General features: G+C 44.0%; 1 protein-coding gene across 1 annotated transcript in view; it reads left to right on the forward strand.

Moving 5' to 3' along the window:
• Window positions 1-23,701, forward strand: part of MYBBP1A (MYB binding protein 1a) — a 273,632-nt gene that overhangs the window by 244,156 nt on the left and 5,775 nt on the right. The window contains exons 24-26 of the mRNA XM_063953716.1: window positions 16,185-16,298; window positions 18,091-18,192; window positions 21,040-21,158. Of these exons, the coding sequence (XP_063809786.1) occupies window positions 16,185-16,298; window positions 18,091-18,192; window positions 21,040-21,158 (335 nt within the window). The remainder of the gene's footprint in view (window positions 1-16,184; window positions 16,299-18,090; window positions 18,193-21,039; window positions 21,159-23,701) is intronic.

The raw sequence follows: 23,701 nt of genomic DNA on the forward strand, positions 1-23,701 counted from the left end.
AGGGCTAGAGTTCGGTTAGGGATTTAGGTATGCCACAGTTCGGGGAGGTATACGGGGAGGGGGGATGCCGGGGGGCCGCTGTTGGCCCCCCAGTAGTTTTTCTGTTTTATGTTTTGAATTTACGAAGCCTATATACTAGTCATTCGGAGGGTGTGGTGGGGTCGCACTGTTTTCAGGGGTTTGGCTCGAGGTCCGGGGCCGGTGGACGGCGCGATTGTGCGAGCAAGGAGCCGGGGGGATGGGTGGTCGATAGGAGTGTTGCGCCCCAGCTGATGACTTGGCTGACATGCCTCCCTTAAAAATCTTGGCGTGGAATGTCCGGGGCATTAACAACAAAGTAAAGCGATCCTTAGTGTTTAAGATGATCAAGAAATATTGCCCGGATATTATCTGTTTAAGCGAAACCCATTTGGAGGGAAATAGGCTGTTGTCGCTCCGCAGGCCTTGGGTGGGCTGGGCATATCATTCCTCGCACTCCTCATATTCCCGAGGGGTGTCGGTAATGATAAAGAGGACTGTACAGTTTGAGATGATCAGAGTAAATACAGATCCACATGGTAGATACGTGTTCATAGAATGTAAATTGTTCTCACGTAATTTTTTCCTGTTGTCCGTGTATGTTCCCCCCCCGTTTTCATATGATGTCCTGCAAAAGGCCGCCTTATTTGTTGCCTCCTCCCCACACACCCCTGTCATCTGCTTGGGGGACTTCAACGCTGTGTTGGATGCCTCCTTAGACAGATGGAGGGCTCCCCGGGATCAAGGGACGGGGGGCGGCTCAACCTCATCGGGATCTAAATTCGCAGATTTTCTAGACGGTATGCAGTGGGTAGACGTCTGGAGAATTCGGAATCCTAGTCTTAGGCAATACTCCTGTTATTCGGGTACACATGGCTCTTTTTCTAGAATCGACCTGGCCCTGGTCTCGCCTGGGCTTTTGCCTGGCGTGACGGATGTCCGTTACGAGGCACGGGGGGTGTCTGATCACTCGCCCCTGGTGCTCTCAATAGATGGGGAATGTCAGAGGGGACAGTCATATTGGCGGCTACACCCTTCTTGGCTGGCCCAGCTGGGCGAATGCCCGGAGTTGGTGTCCACATGGGAGGGATTTTTTGCAGATAATGTGGGATCGGCCCCGGCCCCGGTTGTTTGGGACGCGTTCAAGGCGTATTTGCGAGGTACAATGATCGGCTAAATTGCAGCCTGCAAGGTGGCTAGAAGGGCGATGGAAAGACAGCTTGAGACTGAGTGTAGGGATCTGGAGATGCGTTACCTGACTGAGGGTACTCCTGAGCTGAAGGCCCGCTGGCTTGCGGCTCAGGAGGCCTGGCTGGCTCACCTTTCAGATATAAATGCACGTTCCCTTTTGTTTAGGGCCACTAACATATATATGCAGGCGGACAGACCAGGTAGCCTGATGGCCCACTTAGTGCACTACGATCGACCTGGGACCACGATAGCGCAAATGCTTGACTCAGGCGGCTCCATGGTGGATGCCACCCCTGACATCGCACAGATGTTCCTCGGCTACTTCAGAGAGGTATACGATAGTAGACTGACATGCTCCACGGAGGAACTAGACCTGTACCTGACAAACATTCCCCTTTCTAAACTCTCCCCTGAGGCCAGGGACGCACTGGACGCACCTCTGACCCTGGAAGAGGTGGTGTCGGCGGTAGAGGTGTCTCCTAGCGGTAAATCCCCGGGTAGTGACGGTATTCCCACGGAACTATATAAACAGTACATTGAGTTCTTTGGTCCCCGGCTGCTTGACACGTACGTTAAAATGACTGCCACTAACAGCCTTCCTCCCTCAATGTCCGAGGCGATCCTTATAATGCTTCCAAAGCCTGGTAAGGACCCCAGGTTGTTGGACTCCTACAGGCCGATCTCCCTCATCCCCACTGACGCCAAGATCCTGGCGAAAATTCTTGCGGTCCGACTCAACCTAGTAATTGAATCTATAATTCATCCGGATCAAACCGGCTTCATGCCTGGGAAATCCACATCCATTAACTTGCGCAGGCTATACACCATTTTGCAGGCCCCTCGCGACTTCCCCTCGGACGCGGCTGTAGTCTCACTGGATGCAGCCAAGGCATTCGACAGCGTTGAATGGCCTTACCTGTGGGGAGTCATGAGGAACATGGGCTTCGGCCCAAACTTTATTCAATGGATCAAATTACTATACCAGAATCCACGCGCCAGGGTCTTGGTGAACGGCTACATTTCCTCCTCCTTCCCTTTGACACGGGGCACCAGACAGGGATGCCCCCTCTCTCCTGCCCTGTTTGCCATAGCCATAGAGCCCCTCGCTTGCCTGATCAGATCGCACCCGGACATTGGGGGAATAGGTACCGGCTCCTGCACTGACAAGATAGCCCTTTATGCGGATGACTTGTTGTTATTCCTTCAAGACTACGCAGTAGAGATGCCCACTGTGCTGCGGGTCATTGAGACATTCGGTGGGTATTCGGGTCTCCGCATAAACTGGACTAAATCAATCATTATGCCCATTATAGGCTCCCTCCCTCAGGTTCCGAAAATATCCCTGCCGTTGTGCTGGACAGTCCAGTTTAAGTACCTCGGAATTCTAATTACAAACGACCCATCAGACTTTGTGCCCTTAAACCTCGATCCTCTAGTACAGACAGTAGCGCGCAAATCGAGAGCTTGGGGTAAGCTACCACTGACAATGACGGGCAGGGTCGGCCTTATTAAAATGGTAGTCTTGCCCAAACTATTGTATGTTCTACTACAGTCCCCTGTATTCCTTTTTCCAGCCTTCTTCAGGAAATTAAATAGCGTCCTGTCCTCCTTTATATGGGCCAATAAAAGAGCTAGAATAAAATTAACCACCCTCACCAGACAAAAAAGGGACGGCGGTCTGGCCTTGCCCCACTTCCAACTATATTATTATGCTGCTCAGCTATCACATATCAGTATGTGGCTTCGGGAGGGGGGGGGGCTGGGCTGGGCCGGGCGTTCCTTCAATGCTATTACCCGGACCTTTCCCCGGCACAGGTCCTGGTGGGGGAAAACCCTTCTAGATTTTTACCTCCTATTGTCTTTCAGGCGATGAGAATATGGCTAGCATTGAAGGGCCTACTCGGGTATAAAGGCATGGACCCTGATACTCCCCTATGGCACTCCACAATGCTTAATGAACTGAGGTCCCTAGAGGGCGGGGAGGTATGGGCTCCGTATTCGATAGACTCGCTGTCCCAATTATATAGTGACGGTTCATTGAAATCATTTCACCAATTAAAGGAGGAGTTTGGACTCCCGAACTCTTACTTCTACAGATTTTTACAGCTCAGGCACGCCTTGCAGGCGCAATTTGGAGATTCCCCCCCGGCGCTCCTCCCCTTTCCCATCAAAACATTTCTACATTCACTGGGTCGAGTCAAGGTGATTTCCTTCACCTACTCATACCTTCTTCAAACAATACATGCAGACCCGCTCTCGAATCTTCGGGAGAACTGGGAGTGTGACTTGGGTCCCATAGACGGGGAAGACTGGGAGGGCGCTTTGGGCAATCCGAGCCAGGTCACCAAATCGCTGCGGTTTCAGCAGATACAGCTTTTCATCCTGCATAGATCATACATGACACCGAGCAGGCTGGCCAGATTCAGGTCTGATAGTGTTGATGTTTGTCCCAAGTGCGGGGCTGCCGGAGGCACATTCTGGCACCTCATATGGGAATGCCCGTTGCTGCAGGTGTTCTGGGCTGGGGTCAGGTCGATTCTGGAACATACGGGAACACAGAGGGGAATGCTGACTCCGAGATTTTGCATTCTGGGGGTGGGTGACTCGGATTCTGGGTCCCGATGGGAAACCATGTATGCCCGCAGCGTATGCGCACTTGCAAAAGTGTGTATCGCGCGGACATGGATGGCCCCCAGCCCTCCCACAATACCTGCTCTTAAAAGTTTGGTCAATGATACCCTATTAAAAGAACGATATGTATATATGAAATATAATGCCCTTACCAGATACGAGAAGATTTGGTCTCCTTGGATCACTTCCACATACTCCTCCCTTGCCCTTCAAATGTAGCGGGCACTGGCCATTGATGCGGAAGCGCTGTTTGGGCCCCGGGGCGTTGGGCCGAACCTTTTACCTCTCCTAACGCAGTTGCTTAATCATTTAGCTGTCGCACCACACCATGTACACATTAGTTTGACTAGGCTTGAGTTTGTTTTAGAGGGTTAGTTCGGGGGTAGTGGGGTTGTGGGCTATATACGGCTCACTAGACGGGGTAATTACACATAAGGTGGGGGGAGAAAACATAGAAAATGTTAAGTATGTGAACCATGACTTGGCTACAGACTACAAACAATATGCATACTGCGGGAAGACCGCACGGAAATGGTAACATGGGGAATATCATTCGTACATGTATACTATCATAAAGTTAATATGAATGACTGAATACTGTGATTATCCACTATGACCAGTAACGTATTCTGAAATGTCTGTATCTCTAATTTTGTGGTGAATAAAAAATTACTCTATTTAAAAAAAAAAAAAAAATCAGCAGAGAAATAATAATACAGTTCCTGGGTACTACAGGGTGGCAGGGGCCACAGAGCTCTGGTGGTATGAGACAGTTCTTATTATCTGCAAGTTGGAAAGTCCTTACCAGGCTCAACTGTAGCAATGAGGAAAGCCCAGGGTCGTACCAGCTGGTGTTCCAGGGAAAGCTGGACTGCTGTAGATAAAATGCTGCTGTGGGTACTGGTTAGAACCAGACAGGTGTTGGCACGGAGTGGATACTGGCTGGAACCAGTTAAATAATAAATAAAGCTTGAGAGCGATGCAATGTAGATGAAATGTAGAATTTGAGAGCGGAGAAATAATAATACCGGTGGAGAGTGGTAAACTGCAGAAAGGACACCGGCCCTTTAAGAGAAGCTGTACACTGCTGGAAGCTGAGCTGGAAGCAGGTGATGTTGTAGCTGGAAACAGGTGAGTCCAGAATGGATCGGAGAGTCAGGCTACACCGCAGATGGAATGCTGGTGCGGGTCTCTATAGCAGAAGTCTGGAGACAGGAGCTGGAACCTGGAAGACATTCACAGAAGAGAGACAAACTGGAACTAGGTTTGACAACCAAAGCACTGACGCCTTCCTTGCTCAGGCACAACCTATTTATACCTGCAGCAAGGAAGGCATTGGCTAGGCAATTATGCAAATTAATAATACTGACAACGGATTGGTAGGAAAGATCAGCTGACAGAATCCAAGATGGCTGCGCCCATGCAGACACTTGGAGGGAAGTTTGGATTGTAAACCATGTGGTCTGGAAAACAGTAATGGCGGCGCCGGCCACCGGAGACAGGAGACGCCAGGCTGACAGATGCACATCCGACCACGCGGACACAGCGGAGGCCGCGGCTGACGTAATCGCCACTCAGAATGCAGAAGCTCAGGGACGGCGGCGGAGGCCGCGGGAGACGCCATGCCAGATGTATAAGGCGTTACTGTGACTGCGTCCAGAGAGACAGGAGAGGATGCGGGAATGTGCACATCAGGATAACAGATGGGATCCGGTCCTGGAGCACTGAGCCAGCCTTAGGAGGCATCTGATAGGTAAGAAATGGCGTCCAGATACCCGGATCGTGACAGTAATAATGCCGCTGTATAGGCCATTGGTATGGCCACATCTAGAATACTGTTCAATTCTGGAGGCCATATTTTCATAATGATTATAATACATTAGAGCCTGTACAAAGAAGGCCAACTAAAATGGTGCATGAAAAGAAAAATTGGATAGAACCTGCTGTGGGCGCAACGTGTGGATGATGATGGTGTTACACCGTGGGGTCAAAGTACAAAGTTTTTTGGGTGAGAGAATCCTTCGCTGTTCTTGAAAAAAGTCCCTCGTCCGGTAAGTTCTTCTCCCTCAAACGATGAAGTAAGCCTAGATGTGAGCATCCTTTCAGAAGTGTTTGCATGTGAATGTTTGGAGCGTACCCACTTTCGGTACCAAGAATACCCTTAGGGGGCTATAAAGAAACCTTTATAGGCTTTTTCCATTTGCATGAAAGTAAGCACACATGTGAGAGGCCACGTCTATTTTGAAACACCAGGGTGAACCCATACGGATATCTTCACATCTTTCCACCACACCATAGTCCATAGAGTCCGGGGAGAAGTCACCAACACTCTGAACTATCTGCATTGGGAGAAATTCCCTTTTTGAACTCTTGTGCACATTTTGTGTTTTCTCCGCATATAACATCGTTTGAGGGAGAAGAACTTACCGGACGAGGGACTTTTTTCAAGAACAGCGAAGGATTCTCTCACCCAAAAAACTTTGTACTTTGACCCCACGGTGTAACACCATCATCATCCACATGTTGCGCCCACAGCAGGTTCTATCCAATTTTTCTTTTTGTGTATTTAATCTGGTATAGGTGTGTGGTGACACATCAGGATAGGACCTTACGCTAGGCAGCATAGAGAGTGCGCAGGAACCTACCTCACCTACCCATTTTCAATAAAATGGTGCATGGCCTACATCACAAAACTCACCTGGAAAGACTAAAAGATCTTAACATTGTGTAGTTAGGAGCTCAGAGGGGAAAGGGGGGGGACATGATAGAAATTTTCAAATATATCAAGCTTTTTAACAAGGTACAGGAGGGAAACATTTTCAAAGTAATAGAAGTAAGAAAACAAGGACATGCACTGAAATTGGAGGGAAGTAAATTCAGGGGAAATTTGAGGAAAAATTGCTTCACAGATAGGTAATGGACAAGTGGAATAGCCTCCCAGCAGTGGTGGTAGAGGCTAAGACAGTAAAGCAATTTAAACATGCATGGGATAGGCATAAGTATATCCGTACTAAGATATAAGGATCAAGTAGGGTGTGAGGTAACAATGTGGTTAAAAGAGGCAGACCAAGAGGTTCTTATCTGCCGTCACATTCTATGTTTAGGTGTTACTTGGCAGTCATACAAAAAAAAGTGTAACTGGTAGACAGGGATATAGGTAAATAAATGGATAGGTAATTTTAAAAAATGCACAAAGATATGAGCGCAATACTCCTTACAACTTCATATGGAAACATCAACAATTGTGGGCAGTATCGTGACTTTTTTAAAATGGAGCTCCACCATCCAGTGCAGCCAGGTTATATCCTGTAGATAAACGAAAGCTTTGTCTAAGTGAAGATTTCAAGTCTGGGGAAAGCGTATGTGTATATATGGCAACCAAGTATTTAAGAACTTTGCAACCAATCCTTAATTAACGGATGTGGCAGTCCAGTCCATATAAAATAAGTATGACAATCTGGGAGTAAATAAAGAAAATGAAGGGGTGGAGTGTTCAATCCATTGTGAGAGGGTTGCTTTTTTGGCTGCCCCTGTAATCTTAGATAAGAGCAACTAGTTGCCTTTAGATATAGCAACGGAGGATGTCCCAGAAAAAGAACCCCAGAAAACCCATTTGGGCGATAAAGGTATTTAAATATGGAACACATTGGTGATATAGCAGTGAACCTGGGACCTAAAATCTAATAATATGGGGCATTGCCAGAGGCAGTGCTATAAGTCTGCCTCAGGGGAGCCACACTTGAAACAGTTGGTGTTGTCAGATTGGCCAATTAAAATTTTTAATTTTGGAGTATTGTACACCTGGTGTAGAATTTTGTACTTAATTTCAGAGTAAGAGGTGGAAATGTAGTTGTTTAGAGTTTTAATGACTTTAACCATTTGAAGGATAGTGAGTTCCAGAAATACATCTTTACATTTTGCTAAAACAGAGTGAATATGGGGTATATTCAATAATTGTCGTAAGCTGGCGTCTTGTCGCAAAGACGGCAGCTTCTGACAGATTTAGGTCGGAAGGGGTTCTGACCTATTCTATAGCGGGCTGTTTTTTCCGACAAGTCAGGAATTCCTGACTTGTCGAAAAGCTGTAAGAATACACGCAGATTGGCGGCTTCAGCCGCCGACCCACATGTATTGTCGGAAGTGTGGTCAAACCCGACCGATTTTAGCCCCGCTTCTGACCGTGTCGGTCTGACTTTAAAAAAAAAAAAAAAAAAGACAGCTTGGCAGCATCGGAACGGGCCAAATTGTCGGGTTTGGCCGCTGCACTGAATACATAGCTGTCTGATCCTTTCTGTTAGCTATTGCATATACCCCTATGGGTATATATGCTGGAGGAGGAGAAAGGCTCGGCTGGTCTAAAGGCCCGTACACACTGGTCGATATATCGGCCGTTCTCTTGAACGGCCGATATATCGCGGGACCGTCTGCCAGTGTGTACGGCCGATACGTCTGTGAGCTCCGTCGTTCACAGACGTATCGCGCCGGCCGCGCAGCACAGTCGACGGCAAATATATCTACCGATATATTGGCGCGTCGCTGTGTGTGTACGGGGCGGTCGGCCGACCGCCCGTACACATGCTGCGGCGGCCGGTGGTGATTAACAGCTGAACTGGGCGGGCGTGTGTACACGCCCGCCCAGTTCATGACGTCAGTCCCCGTCGGATCGGGCAGTGTGTATGCTCAACACACTGCCCGATCCGTCCATAGTTATATCTGCAGATCAATTGATATGCAGATATATCTATTAGTGTGTACCCACCTTAAGTCATAGTGCACCATCCAGTCGACTTTGTTTATCAATCTGTCAGCTGTCTAAGTACTTTATAAATATAGCTCTGAACTTAGTGATATGTTTATATTTGGGTATTTCGTTTTTAACTGTCTTATGTGTGAGAGGTTGTAAAGAACTGACATTCACAAACTGATATAAATATCTTAATCTTTGATGAGACCAATTCCTGATATGATGAGATGGTTTGCTTATTGCAAAAGCAGGGTTGTCTACGAATACCCCTATCACATCGCACAAATAACCCAGTATCAACCCGGCATATTGCCGGGTCGACGTGGGTCAGTGTGCGGTGTGAAGGCGCCATGTCCGAAAACCCGGGAATACAGCAGTGTTATGCCGGGTTGAATACCGGGTCAGTGGCAGCATAAACGGATTCCCGGGTCGAGGCGACCTGGGAGCCGTTTAGTAGATAGGGAGAGGTGACACGGAGATGAGCTCATCTCCCAGCGCCGCCCCCGCTGCCGGCTCCTTCTCCCCATCACTATGGCAACCGACCCGTCAATTTGCTGGGTCGAGAAGCCAGCAGATAGTCTCCACTGCTGGATCCCACCCGGGAAGGACCCGTTTCCGATTCCCGGGTGGGATCCGCCTTGGAGATGTGAAAGGGGTATAATGGGAGAAATAAAGAAGGTAAGGCGATAATTTCAAGTGAGAGGGTTTGTCTCCAGACGCTTCAGATAGTGGTTAAGAGTGGATTGTCTTTAATCTCTTTTTGTACTGAGGCTGGATGTGTATGGAGTAATGTGACAAGGTAATTGTGCAGACTTAATGCCTGTTCTAAGGGTGTATTGGTATAATTGTTGGCTTTACCAACCCAATCCATTGCAAATCGATAATTAGCAGCAATAGCATATCTCTGAAAACACCTTTACACCACCTAAATCTGTGTTTTGTTGCAGCTTGTAAAGAGAAATTCTGAGACGTTTGTTAGCCCAGATAAAATGCTGCATCTCTTTATTTAAGAGTTGCAGATCTTTCTTCAAGAGGAGGAGAGGTAGCATCTGAATTGCATGCAAAATAGGGGGGAAACGGACCATCTTGATCATGTGACATCTACCTATGTATTAGAGAGGTAGCGTGCTCCACTTTTTGAAGTCCGCAAAAGTTTGTGTTAAAAGTTTGGGGTAATTGACAGAGTACAGTTGAGAAGGATGAGACTGAATTAATATACCTAAGTATTTTAGGGTTGAGGAAATCCATTTAAATGGGAAGGAACCTCCTCAACTTAGTCTGGCTTCTGAGTTAAATGCTAGTGCTTCCGTTTTAATAGAGTTGAGCAAAAAACCCGCAATCTGTTCAGAATCATTTAATTTTTTTCATGAGCAAGGGCACAGTTTGTTTGGGATTTTGAAAATATAAAAGTAGGTCATCCGCAAAAGCTGACACTTAAATTTCCTGATTCGCTATAGAAATGCCCTGCCAACCAGTCAGCTGCATAAAATGATGGATTAGTGGGTCAATGGCTAAATTAAATAGAAGGGGGGAAGAGCGGACAGCCTCGACGTGTCCCTCTGTAAAGTTGAAAATGTCTTGTGTTGAGTGAGTTAATAGTAAGAAAGACCATTGAGGACTTATCATTATTATTACTACCAGTTATTTATAAAGCGCACACATATTCCGCAGCGCTTTACAGAGAAAATTTGGCCATTCACATCAGTCCCTGCCCAAGTGGAGCTTACAGTTTATATTCCCTACCACATGTACACACACACACACGCGCGCGCGCGCTAGGGTTACTTTTGTTGGGAGCCAATTAACCTACTACAGGTTGAGTATCCTATATCCAAAACGCTTGGGACCAGAGGTATTTTGGATATCAGATTATTCCGTATTTTGGAATAATTGCATACCATAATGGGATATCATGGTGATGGGACCCAAGTCTAAGCACAGAATGCATTTATGGTTCATATATACCTTATACACACAGCCTGAAGGTCATTTTAGCCAATATTTTTAATAACTTTGTGCATTAAACAAAGTGTGTGTACATTCACACAATTCATTTATGTTTCATATACACCTTATACACACAGCCTGAAGGTAATTTAATACAATATTTTTAATTATTTTGTGTATTAAACAAAGTTTGTGTACATTGAGCCATCAGAAAACAAAGGTTTCACTATCTCAGTCTCACTCTAAAAATTCCGTATTTCGGAATATTTGGATATGGGATACTCAACCTGTAGTATATATTTGGATTGTGGGAGGAAACCGGAGTACCCGGAGGAAACCCACGCAAGTGTGGGGAGCATATACAAACTCCACACAGTTAGGGCCATGGTGGGAATCGAACCCATGACCTCAGTGCTGTGAGGCAGTAATGCTAACCAATACACCATTCATACTGCCCAATATACTATTTGAAAAATATGGGCAGATTCTGGACCGAACCCCTGAATCTGGAATATACGCATCAGATGTGACCAACTGACCCTACAAAGGCTTTGTCAGCATCACAGCTGACTTACTGTATTTTGTGTTGCTTTAGTCTTGATGTGTATGGGTTATGGCTGCAATAAGATATTCAAGACCAAGTGTCTGCCCTTGATAAAACTAGTTTATGAAGAGTGTATCAGGCGAGATAATATCAGTTGTAGATGTTGGGCCATAAGTTTGGAGAAAATTTTTAGATCCTGGTTGAGGAGAGAGATGGGGCGATAAGAGGTCACGAAAGCAGGATCTTTACCAGGTTTAGGGAGAATGATACGGGCTATATTGAAGTCTTCAAGGGCATCATGACCTGAAAGTATAGAATTGTAGAGTAAAAGTTTATAGTAGTCTGCGCTTAGGCAGTCAGGGCCCAGTGATTTGCCAAGAGGTAGGGAATTAATTATTCCTGTGACTTATAGTGATTAGGTCAGTGAGGGAGCTACGTTCATCATCCATGAAGTGTTTAATTCCCGCCTGTCGAAGAAAGTCTGCACCCAAATTTGGGTCATCTAAAAGAGAAGAATACAACTCTTCATAATAATGGATAAATTCATCTGCTATCTGATCAGAATTTGCCAGTTCCCTAGAGTCAGCAGAAATTAATTTGGTGATTAAATTTGGTAGTAGTGCGCTGTTGTAGCAAAAAAGCAAGAAATTTTCCAGATTTGTGACATCTAGAAGAGGCCGGTTCAGAAGAAAAGGCATCGTACAATTTTTTTTCATCTTTGTATCGAGTTTTAGTCTCCTCTAAGGAGATTGATAAATAAGAAGAATAAGTGTTGGTAAGGGCCGAGCCCAATTCCTTGAATTTAGGTAATGCCAATTTACGTTTATGTGACACGTGCAATAATGTGGCCCCTCATAACCGATCCGGAAGCAGCCCAGAAGAGATTAATATGAGTGTGTTGGGAGTTGCCATTAGTATAATTAGTAAAATGGAGTGATAAGTGTTTTTTTATGAATCTTCAGAGCCACTAAGATAGGAAGGGAAGCGTCAATTATATAAACTACAGGTGGGGTTTGTAATTGGAGTGTAAGCCAAAGAGGTGCTTGATCTGATTTCACAATATTGTAAATGCCAAAACCAGTAATTCTATTTAAAATTGAAGGGCTATCAACCAAAAGTTTAATTCTTGCAAAGGTGTTATGTGAATGTGAATAGAATGCGTACTCCCTAGTGGTAGGGTATTGGTGTCTCCAGGGATCAGTAAGTTGCAGTGAGTCAGTCAGGAGAAAAATAGGACAGGGCGCGCCACCAACAGACCAACCAGAGCCTCCAGATCTATCAATAGAAGGGGATAATACAGAGTTGAAATCTCCTCCCATAATTAAATGACCCTTGAACCACCACTGTAGTTTTACAAATAACTCTGGGAAAAAAATATATGCATAAGGACAGTTTGGTGCATAAATATTAATCAATGTAAATTTCTCAGCATTGATTAATAATTCAAGAAAAATATAACTGCTCTTTGGGTTTAAAATGGAATCCATAACTTCATAATTAAGGGAGCGCCTGAATAGTATAAGCACCCCCTTGATCTTGTTATGGTAGGAAGCCGCCTTAAAGTTTCCGACCCAGTTCCCCGTCATGGTATGTTTGTCCAAAATTTTCCAATGGGTTTCCCGGAGGAAAACCACATCAGGTCAATATTTTTTTAATGCTTGCATAATTTTTTTAATTTTTAATGGGGGTGTTTAAGCACTCCACGTTCCAGGAAATGAGTTTCAATGAGTCAGTCACCCGTTTAGCGTCCAAGGTATTAGCTAAACCTTGGGACATTTAACCTACAGTATACCTTGTTTGGGCAAACTTACAGTGTAAGGTAAAAGTGCGCACACCCGCCTGTCCCACCGAGCAAGTGGAGTGCAAGGGTACACCTACAGGAGTCATATGTCACATACTAGACAACTATACATATATAAAGTGCCAAAATGGCAATAGTGAAATTTTCATTTTTAAAATGAACCAAGAATGTGGCCAATAGGGCCAGATAAGGAAAGGTGAAGTTCAGAAAGAAGATTGTAGCATGTAAAACAAACAGAAATATGGAAATTTTGTAATAAACTTTGCATAAAGAGAGTTAAAATATATATGATCAATGGAATAAAGATCAAATGCAATATAGGTCAGCCATCCACTAAGGAGGCGACAAGCATGAAATGTAATAAATGCAATATGATTGTAGCATTTATTCAACCTGTGAAAAAAAGAGAAATAAATGGTAGACAACGTAACATGGAGAGATGACGTTCAGTCACCAGATTTGTCTGCATGCAGAGATGGAGGTTGAGCAGATTTCAGGAAGTTGGAAGCAAAATTGGGATAGTCAAAGAAGTGAGCCATGCCGTTGTTGAAGATATGCAATTTCGCAGGATATAGGAGTGCAAAACGGTGGCCTCCTTGCAGACCGATAAGAATTTCCATCTTCTTATGACAACATTATATGAAAAATCTTGGAAAAGTAGTAGCTTTGAGCCTTTATAGGTAAGGTCAGATTGTTTTCTATAGGCCTCCATAGCCTTTACCTTGTCTGCATAGTTGAGGATACGCATAATAACCGCCCTCAGTCGTTTCTGGGTAGCCGGACCATCAGGAGCAATTCTGTGCATACATTCGATGAGCAATGGTTAATTGTCCATACACAACTCCCAGGGCAGCCATTCAGAAACCAGTTGCATTAAATGTTTTTGTTTAACTGTTTTTCGGCAAGCCAATAAGACAAACATTGTTACACCACATACGGTTTTCAAGGTCCTCTAGTTTCTGTTGAAAGGAGGTGATAGCTGATTCGTTTTTGTAGTAACTAGCTCATCTTCCAAAGACCAAATCCTTTGTTCCGCTTCATCGAGGTGAGTGGAATGCTGAAGTAACTGTTTTGAGTTCAGCGAGGTCGTCCAACTTTTTAACTTGGAGAGGTGAGATGAGACTGAGATTTCCTGAGCTGGGAAACTGAAATGCATAGGGTCAGCAACCAGCGTTGAAACATCTTCCAGTCTATGCGAAGGTGGGACATCAGGAGAATTATTTTCCGTTTTAGCTGCAGCACCACCCCTAGGGCCTTTTGGCTGTTTGGCCACATGTTTCTCCATAATGTCAGGTCGTGGGTGGGAAGGAGCCCACGATCCCTTGATGCTGTTGAGTATTAATTTGGCACCACAAGGGGTCAATAGTATTCACCAGACCAGATGGCAGTGAATAATTAGAAACACTAAATAACCCCTGGTAGCAGAGCAGTCAATATGGAGAGGTATATAAATGCCTGGAAACAGGCGCAAGGAAAGAATGTGAAAATGTGAAGAAAAAAAGGGTATACACAATAACACCAGCTTGCAGACGGCAGCCAATTGAATGACAGCAGGATCCTTGACTTAGAGCAGTGTGTGTGTATGTATGTATGTATGTATGTATGTATGTATGTGTGTGTGTGTATATATATATATATATATATATATATATACACCAAACGAAAGGGACTGCACTCAGGATTTAAGTGAAAATGCTTGTATTCAAAAAATATCTTAATTACATCATCATGATGATGTAATTAAGATATTTTTTGAATACAAGCATTTTCACTTAAATCCTCTGAGTGCCGCCCCTTTCGTTTGGTATAGCAGTGGACACTCCACCTTGGACTTGGACACCGGGGTAAGAAACCTTAATATTTTGAGTGCCGAACACAGCAAAAAAAAAAAAAAAAAAAAAAAAAAAAATATATATATATATATATATATATATATATATATATATATATAGTCTTTTGAAAAAGAGGGCACTCACCAATTATTTCTTAAAAAGGTCAAAAGGTCATTTATTGGTACATTCTCTGGTCGACGTTTCGATCACATCCCAGTGATCTTTGTCAGGACAGCAAAGCGGTGTTGTGTGGTGACAGAGCACCAGAAGCAGAGTGACCACACAACACCGCTTTGCTGTCCTGACAAAGATCACTGGGATGTGATCGAAACGTCGACCAGAGAATGTACCAATAAATGACCTTTTGACCTTTTTAAGAAATAATTGGTGAGTGCCCTCTTTTTCAAAAGACTATTATCAGGAACCCGAAAAATTCCTTGGAGTTGAGCACCACCGTGTTGTCCCCTGGAGATTCAGTACAGTGCGGATGCTTGCATGTTCTATATATATATATATATATATATATATATATAATAGGGATAGGGGTAGGGGTATCAGCGACCACCGGTGTTTCTAAAAATAAATGTCTCAATAAGAAGGCTAAATACAAAAAAAAATTGTTTTAAAAGGGTATAAATGGAGAATTTTTGAGGTAAAAAGTATAACAATGACTTTATTCTAAAAATATACAATCATTTTTAAACTAAAACACATATAGGGATCCGCAACATATATACGAGAAGGTAAAGGACAGAAATACTTCTAAAAAAAAAAAAACTTAAGAGGACAAGACTAAAATAATAAGAGACTTCGAGCTTCTCTTTTGTGTAGAGAGTCAATGAGGTACACCCAACGTGTTTCGTCTGTCTGACTTCATCAGTCTGTCTATTGGGATGAATATAGTAGACAGACTGTCCAGCACAGAGCAATCAATATGGCAGACAGGGCAGCAGCCACAGCACCACTAACTCTCTCAGTGACAAGCCCAGTGTTCCAGACACTACAGCAGGGACTCAGCAGGCAATCCCAGAGAGAGTCTCCCTGCTATGGAACTACTGTTAAGAGGCTGCCTGGCGTCCTCTTGTTATGCGTGCGGCATCTCTCCAAGTCCTGCTATCAGGAAGCAGTGTGGCAGTCCGGAGATATGCACTCACCGGGATGCGTAGAGCATTCCTTGCACATCCAGGTGCTGGCAGCCTGCAAGCCCTTGCACATTGCAGGAAAATCAGTAGTCATACTTTTATAGTTTTACAGTGCCCCCCAACCCCCCCCCCCCTCCTCCAATTCTTTATTTTTATTTACTTTTTAATCTACTTTACAAAAGTTGAGTCAAATAATTAATGGAATTAGTAGTGTGACTATCACTTGATCTGTTCGTTTTCTAAATTATTAACACAGCAACTTGTTTTTCCTCTAGTGTGAGCAAGTATTTTGTTTGGGGCAGAAAAACTTGATTTCATTTTACTCTAACCTTAGGCACAAGCATGCACTCTCCTTCTGAGAGCTCTGCAGACCCCCAGCCTGAAGCAGACCCTCTCTCCATCGGAGTGGAAAGATCTGATCACAGAGGGCATGAGTCAGGTTGTAGAGGTAAGTCCGTTTGATGAAGATCAGTATTAATATCACCAAACCCCCCCCCCCCCCCCCTCAATTCACAGATTCTGTAATGTTTACTTGTAAGTCCAGCAATGACCTCCACGCACCTGCTGAAGCATAAAGTGATATATTGTCAGAGCCCCGCATCAGGCACACTGTACCACACTTTGAACAACCTGCCTAGACCCTTGCACCCACTCTTCCTTTCCCAATGCTATCAGATCCCGACGGTCAGCATACAGACACTGGAATCCCGGCAGCCAGAATGCCGACAGGGGGCCCAGGGCTATTCCCACTTTGTCACTCATACAGTGTGAATAGAACCAAGCCCGCAGCGTGGCGAACGCAACGAGCCTGCTGGGGACTTCTTTGCGCTCGCCCGCTGCTGGCAGTCTGGAGGCTGGGATCCTGACCGCCTGGATCCCGTACCCAACGCTCCCCTTCTTACCTAAACGCCTTACCAAAATATTGGGATTCTGTTTAATGTTATGATATGTATCATAAGACCTGTATTGGATTTTAGTTGGCCCTCCTAGCTACTACTTCTTTGTCTTCAAAATTTTTAATGAATGTTTAATTATTTATTGTGTTGATCCTTGTGTCCCTTCTTCCTTCCTTTTTTTTTTTGTATTTTGTCCTCTCCTCATTTTGAGAACTGAAAATTAAAATTTCTGTTAATATAATAATTAATAATACATTTTGTTTACTTGGCCTAGTTGTGCATGGGGAATAGGCATGCGAGCCAGACAGGAGAAGCAAAACTGTCAAATTTCATAATACACATTAAGCCCAGTATATTCCCAGTGGCCGTCTGATTTATTCTCCTCCTGAAGAGAAGTGAGGATTCTGCACTTGGAGAGGATAGAGCAGGAAGGGAGCTCAGTCATAATTGGTTGTCAGAAAAACACTGCTTGAAGTAAATGGTTCTAAATAAAAAAATAAAAAGTTTGGATTTGCAATGTTTCTTGTGCTAAGAAAGGAAGCAGACAAAACAGCCCTGCCTCCCCCATGCTGGTTATGTTGGGGAATCCTGGTCCTCCCTTTTAGTTTTAAGGGTGTACCTGGCCTTTTCATGTAGATGGATGGGGGGAGTAATTAGCATAGAGTATCGGGCAGTTTTGCAACAAGTAAAGGGATGATACTGAAATTATTTTGGTTGAATATTTTAAGTGAAGCCAAAGGGTAACTCATCTGTGGTCTCATTATGCCTCGGTCACTGTTCCCCTTTCCTGCATGTGGATGGCCCTTCTGAGGGGCAAACCATTTGGTCATCTGGCTTCTCTTGGAATTTACCAATCATCTATGGGTTTTTCACTTTTGGGTAGAATTATTTTTAACCAAATAGGAGCTGTAGTAAGTGGTGCTTCTGTAAAATTGGGAAGTCATTAACATCTGGTGATTAAACTTGATTGTAGACCTATTATAATTATTATCCTTTATTTATATGGTGCCACAAGGGATCCACAGTGCCTAATTATAGAGTACATAAATGAATAATCAAAACAGAAAAATAGTGACTTACAGTTGAAGGCAATATAGGACAAGTACAGGGTAAATAAACATAGCTACATCAGCAGACAACACTGACCTAAAAATTGATGTCAGAAAAGGTGGGATTTTGTGCCATCAAAGATGGTTTAAGTAAGAGAAGGATAAGCACATTGGGGTTGAGGGCCCTGCTCATAGGAGCTTACATTCTAAATTTAATTAGCTACAAATTAGGTACAACTTTGTTTCACCAGGCCTTACCTACTCTGCTAACAGTGAATTTGTTCTTTATTTGCAGACACTGCAAAACATGGGTGAAATTAAAGTGAAAGTTGACCAAGAAAAAGTAGTAAAGTGCTTTGAGCTACTGAACTTTCTAATTAAAACCATAAATCAGCGGGTATGTATTACACAGAATTTTTTAATACTGATGTTCATGACAGTACTTCTAGGAACTTGTGTTTGAGTTGTTTGTGAAGCATTTTAATAATTCCATTCTAATATGGTTGAGACTAAGGGGGCATCCAATTAACCAGGGTCAATTACCGTGGCTAATTGTCTCGCTGGGGGCTATCATATTAGCTCCGATAAACTGACACGAGCCATGGCTTATCGGGGATTTTGTTTCACCTACCTGAAGCAGGCGAAACCAAATTTCCAGAAACAGCCCTGTTTTCATCCGAAAACAGGTTGCTTCTACCGAAAGCCCACAGGTGTCACTGAACCTGTGTGTTTTCGTGAGAATTTTTTTTTTTTTTTTTTTTTTTTTTTTTTTACAGGCGACCAAATTTGCATAGCCTGTAAGAACAAATAAAAAAATATTGTCGAAAAACTGATTATTTTCACGCCCGATGTTTCTTGTCAGGCAATTGGATACCCCTAAAGGTGATCATGGTACATCTCATGAACCCTGTAATGCACATGACTGCGTCAAAGCAAATATGTTTTTAGGTCATAGTGGGGAAAAAAGTTTATATATATATATATTCTGGGGAAGAAATTAAGGGGAATAGAAGTACAGTGACTTGTGTGCTTGTGGCCAACTGCAGAGATGATTTAGGATACTCGCTATCCAGATGAGATGTCAGCGTTCCCGCTATGTGATCTGCACATGGGCTCCAACAGCAATCATAGTTATTATAGTGTATTTATAGCGCAACAGATTGTTTAGTGCTGGATAGTCTTTAGTAATGACATACATAAATGCAGTGATAATAATAATATATTACAGTCTCTAAGACTGAGTACACACTTGCTGTACAGCCAACGTACTATATATTGGCTGAACAATCGACCTGTGTGTATACCCCATGTATCCATGAACCATGTTGTTCAGATATACCATATCAGCTGGGCAGCACGGAAGATGCAGATACATATTTACATCTGCTAGTGTGTATGAACGTCAGTCCAAACAATAGATCGTCGCACATAAGGCCTTATTCAGGTTTGTTAGCAAGGTGGAGGTGAAGCAAAATCTTCCTCTGATGGGCAAAACCATGTGCACTGCAGGTGGGGCAGATGTAACATGTGCAGAGAGAATTAGATTTGGGTGGGGTGTGTCCAAACTGATATCTTAATTGCTGTGTACAGATTAAGCAGCCAGTATTTAATAAGCACAGAAACAATATAACCCACCCAAATCTAACTTTCTCTGCACATGTTATATCTGCCACCACCCTGCAGTGCACATGGTTTTGCATATCAGAGGAAGATTTTGCTCCACCTGCAGTGAAACATGGTTTTGCCCAATTGCTAACTTTTTTGATTTGCTAAAAAACCTGTATAACCCCCATAATCCATTACAAATTATGTCACAAGTGGGCGGGCATGTTCAAATGGGGTTTGCTGACCAGACATATCAGGTGGATAGTTGGTAAGTGTGTATGCACAAGATCGTTTGTGTAGTGTCCTTACCAATTGTTAGACTAATCGGCTGGACAGCTGATCAGTCAGCTAATTGTGTACCCAGCATAAGTCTCCAAGGCATAAATCCCATTATTTTGGTAAACACCCTAGGTGCAGACTTTCACGTAAAATAGATGTAGCTTTCTCAATTGAGCAGTTCCCTTACTTGTATATAGGGCTATGTAGATAGATGTCAGATTATCTGTGGAACTCATGAAGTCCCCCTGTTGAAAAGCTCCAAGAACAAATTAAAGTAGAAATCAGATCACTATTAATGCGGTAGTCTGACTGGGGATTAAATACAGACTGTAGGTGTATGTCTACTATCTGGGTGCTTGGGATTTTCATAAATTTTGGTCAGAGTTGGACAAAATTCTGGCTATCAGAAAGCATTGCCTATATTGGAGCCATAGCATCAGGTGATGAGCTGCAGGTCTCTGCTATTGAAGTAGGTGAGTAACACTATCCCTGCATAACAAGCATATAACCTTTGGGAGACTGGTCAGCCTCCTATCCATGTCTATTTGCCTCAAAACGCTTTGGGGTAATCTTACTGGATTAAGAATGAAAGGTAATTTTAGTAGTCCAAGCATGATGATTGAGCAGTCCTGTGGAGATTTCTGGTGTATGGTGTGAACAAGTGCAGCAGCTGAGTCTTTGCGTCCTGTACCTTGGATTACTTTTTGCGTCACACCTGGCCAAACCCTTCTGCTGGCTATGATGAAAGCTGGATTACCTAGTGTGATGGCTTTTAGTGAAGGAACTATAGGTAATAGGAAGATAAAGAGGCGCTCACTCAAATTTGTTTGAAAGTTGAAATACACTTTGAGACTACAGCACATGTACAAAATATATTTTTGGGCACATTCAGCTAGCCGCAAGCTTTTAGCTCCCAGTGTAAGAGCCCAAAACTATGCAATTACTTCTTGCAGTAAACCAAGTGTGCCCTTAACACGGAATTCTGCTTGAACCTCAGAAGGGTGCGGATAAAAATCTGCATAAAGTGCACCCTCTGGGCTTACTGTGCAAGGTAACTGCATAGCTTTGGGCACTTTACCCATAATCTATGCTTTGCTGCGCTTTAGCCACGGGATAAGGGGTTTATTGCGGGATATAATTGAATAGCTCCGGGCCCTAACCAGGAGCAAATATCCCATGGTAAGTACCACTACTATAGAATATACCTCTCTCTGTGTGTTTTTAAATAGCACCACAAATCCATATATTTTTACTTAGGGTAAATCCTTTATACCAGTTTGTTGCAGTAATTTATAGCGTGATTTATTTTCTTTAATGCAGTACACTACTTTTTAACTAACTGGATGTATTTTTATTGCAGAAACTGGATATTAGTCTCGAAGTGCTCCATCCTCTCCAGACACTGCATCAAAAAGAGGGATTTGGGAAGTCGCGGCTGGAAGACATGTACTGGAATGTGATGAAGTTACTAGGATTTATGTAAGTACATTTTCTGTGTGCTTTAATATTGTGATTTGTGAAATGCATGAAAAGACTGGTATGAGGGGTTATGCTTTCAGACAAGAGCCTTTAGGTTCTGTTACAGATGACACTAGTATTTTAGTAAATTGGAGCTCTTAATGTTTTTTTTTTTTTCAAGTGGATTGAAGAATCCAACACAAAACAAACAAAACATCCTGCTCTTGGCATAATGACATGATGTAGCTATTCTTAATGGGCAACCAAAAGAACATAGTAGATCTTTAAATCCAGAAATGTATTTTCAAATGTAATATATTTATTACTTTAGTACAGTAGGCCATATTAGGAAAGCTCATTTCCTACAACATTCCTTCTACAACTGGGTAACATATGAATATTCAGGTGTTATTAAAAAGGTACCGTATATACTCGAGTATAAGTCGACCCGAATATAAGCCGAGGCACCTAATTTTACCACAAAAACCTGGGAAAACTTATTGACTCGAGTATAAGCCTAGGGTGGGAAATGCAGCTCTAGCCGTACACAGACCTCATACTGCCAGATATGCCCCCACAGTGCCAGATGTGCCAGATATGCCCCCACAGTGCCAGATGTGCCAGATATGCGCTCATGCTGCCAGATGTGCCCCACAGTGCCAGATGTGCCCCACAGTGCCAGATACTTACCCTCCGTCGCTCCCGCGCTGTCTTCTGAAGGAGGGACACGGAGAGCGCAGCGCGCGGCTCTCCTGTGTTCCTCCTGCGTCTCCGGCGGCAGTGGCGTGTGTTAAAGGAAGTGCCGGTTCGTGCACTTCCTTTAACTCACACACGCCGCTGCCGGCGGAGATGCAGGAGGGACACAGGAGAGCCGCGCGCTGTGCTCTCCGTGTCCCTCCTAACGCTGACTCGAGTATAAGCCGAGGGGGCTTTTTCTGCACAAAAAAAAGTGCTGAAAAAGTTGGCTTATACTCGAGTATATACGGTAATATCCCTTTCAGTTTCACCTCTTAAGTATGGTTGAGTCTTTAAATGCTCCATACTATTGAATGAAAAACAAGAAAGACCTCTGCTAGGTGAAACCAGTGCAGATGTGGTAATTTATAAAGTAAGAGCCAATTGAAGTGTTATGTTAAAGAATGGTTTTTCAGATAGTTGTAATTGTCAATTTCTTCTTCTAGATGCTTTTTGAACATACAAATCAAGTTTTGGGGTTTCCAAATAATCATCTGTATAGATTGATCTGGTAATTTTTTTACTATTAGAAGGACCCTGTGATTACCCTCCTATCATCACCCTACCCATAGATCTTTTCTGTAGCATATTATGTTGGGATAAACAGTAGTGACCACATTTAGACAACCTGCTGGCTGCTTTGCAATAAACGAAAAAAGCCTTTTAATAATTTCTCTTACGTCCTAGAGGATGCTGGGGACTCCGTAAGGACCATGGGGTATAGACGGGCTCTGCAGGAGACATGGGCACTATAAAGAACTTTAGATGCGTGTGCACTGGCTCCTCCCTCTATGCTCCTCCTCCAGACCTCAGTTAGATCCTGTGCCCAGAGGAGACTGGGTGCACTTACAGGGGAGCTCTCCTGAGTTTCTCTGAAAAATAATTTTGTTAGGTTTTTTATTTTCAGGGAGCACTGCTGGCAACAGGCTCCCTGCATCGTGGGACTGAGGAGAGAGAAGCAGACCTACTTAAATGATAGGCTCTGCTTCTTAGGCTACTGGACACCATTAGCTTCAGAGGGTCGGAACGCAGGTCTCACCCTCGCCATTCGTGACGGCGCCGCGCCGCCGTCCTCCTCGCAGAGCCGGAAGATAGAAGCCGGGTGAGTATAAGAAGAAAGAAGACTTCAAAGGCGGCAGAAGACTTCAGATCTTCTCTGAGGTAACGCGCAGTGTTACCGCTGCGCGCCATTGCTCCCACACACTGCAGGCACGGATGGGTGCAGGGCACAGGGGGGGCGCCCTGGGCAGCAATAAAAGACCTCTAGGACTGGCTAAAAGGCATATATAAGCTGAGGTGGCAATATATATTAAATACCCCGCCAGTATTAAACAAATTGAGCGGGACCGAAGCCCGCCACTGAGGGGGCGGAGCTTGATCCCACAGCACTAACAGCGCCATTTTCTCCACAGCACACGCAGAGAAGCTGGATCTCCCCTGCTGAACACGGTGACACAGGCCAAAAAAGAGAGGGGGTGGGGGGTGCACTTGTAAGGCGCAGTGAGTGTATAGATATATACAGATAATCCTATAAAAGCGCTGTTATCTGGGAATTTTGTTTCCAGTGTCAGTTGGCGCTGGGTGTGTGCTGGTATACTCTCTCTCTGTCTCTCCAATGGGCCTTATTGGGGAACTGTCTCCATATAAATATATCCCTGTGTGTGTGGGGGTGTCGGTACGTGTGTGTCGGCATGTCTGAAGCGGAAGGCTCATCTAAGGAGGAGGTGGAGCAGATGATTGTGGTGTCTCCGTCGGCAATGCCGACACCTGATTGGTTGGACATGTGGAATGTTTTAAATGCAAATGTGACTTTGTTACATGAGAGATTA

This window comes from Pseudophryne corroboree, chromosome 2, assembly GCF_028390025.1.
Source record: "Pseudophryne corroboree isolate aPseCor3 chromosome 2, aPseCor3.hap2, whole genome shotgun sequence".
NCBI lineage: Eukaryota > Metazoa > Chordata > Amphibia > Anura > Myobatrachidae > Pseudophryne > Pseudophryne corroboree.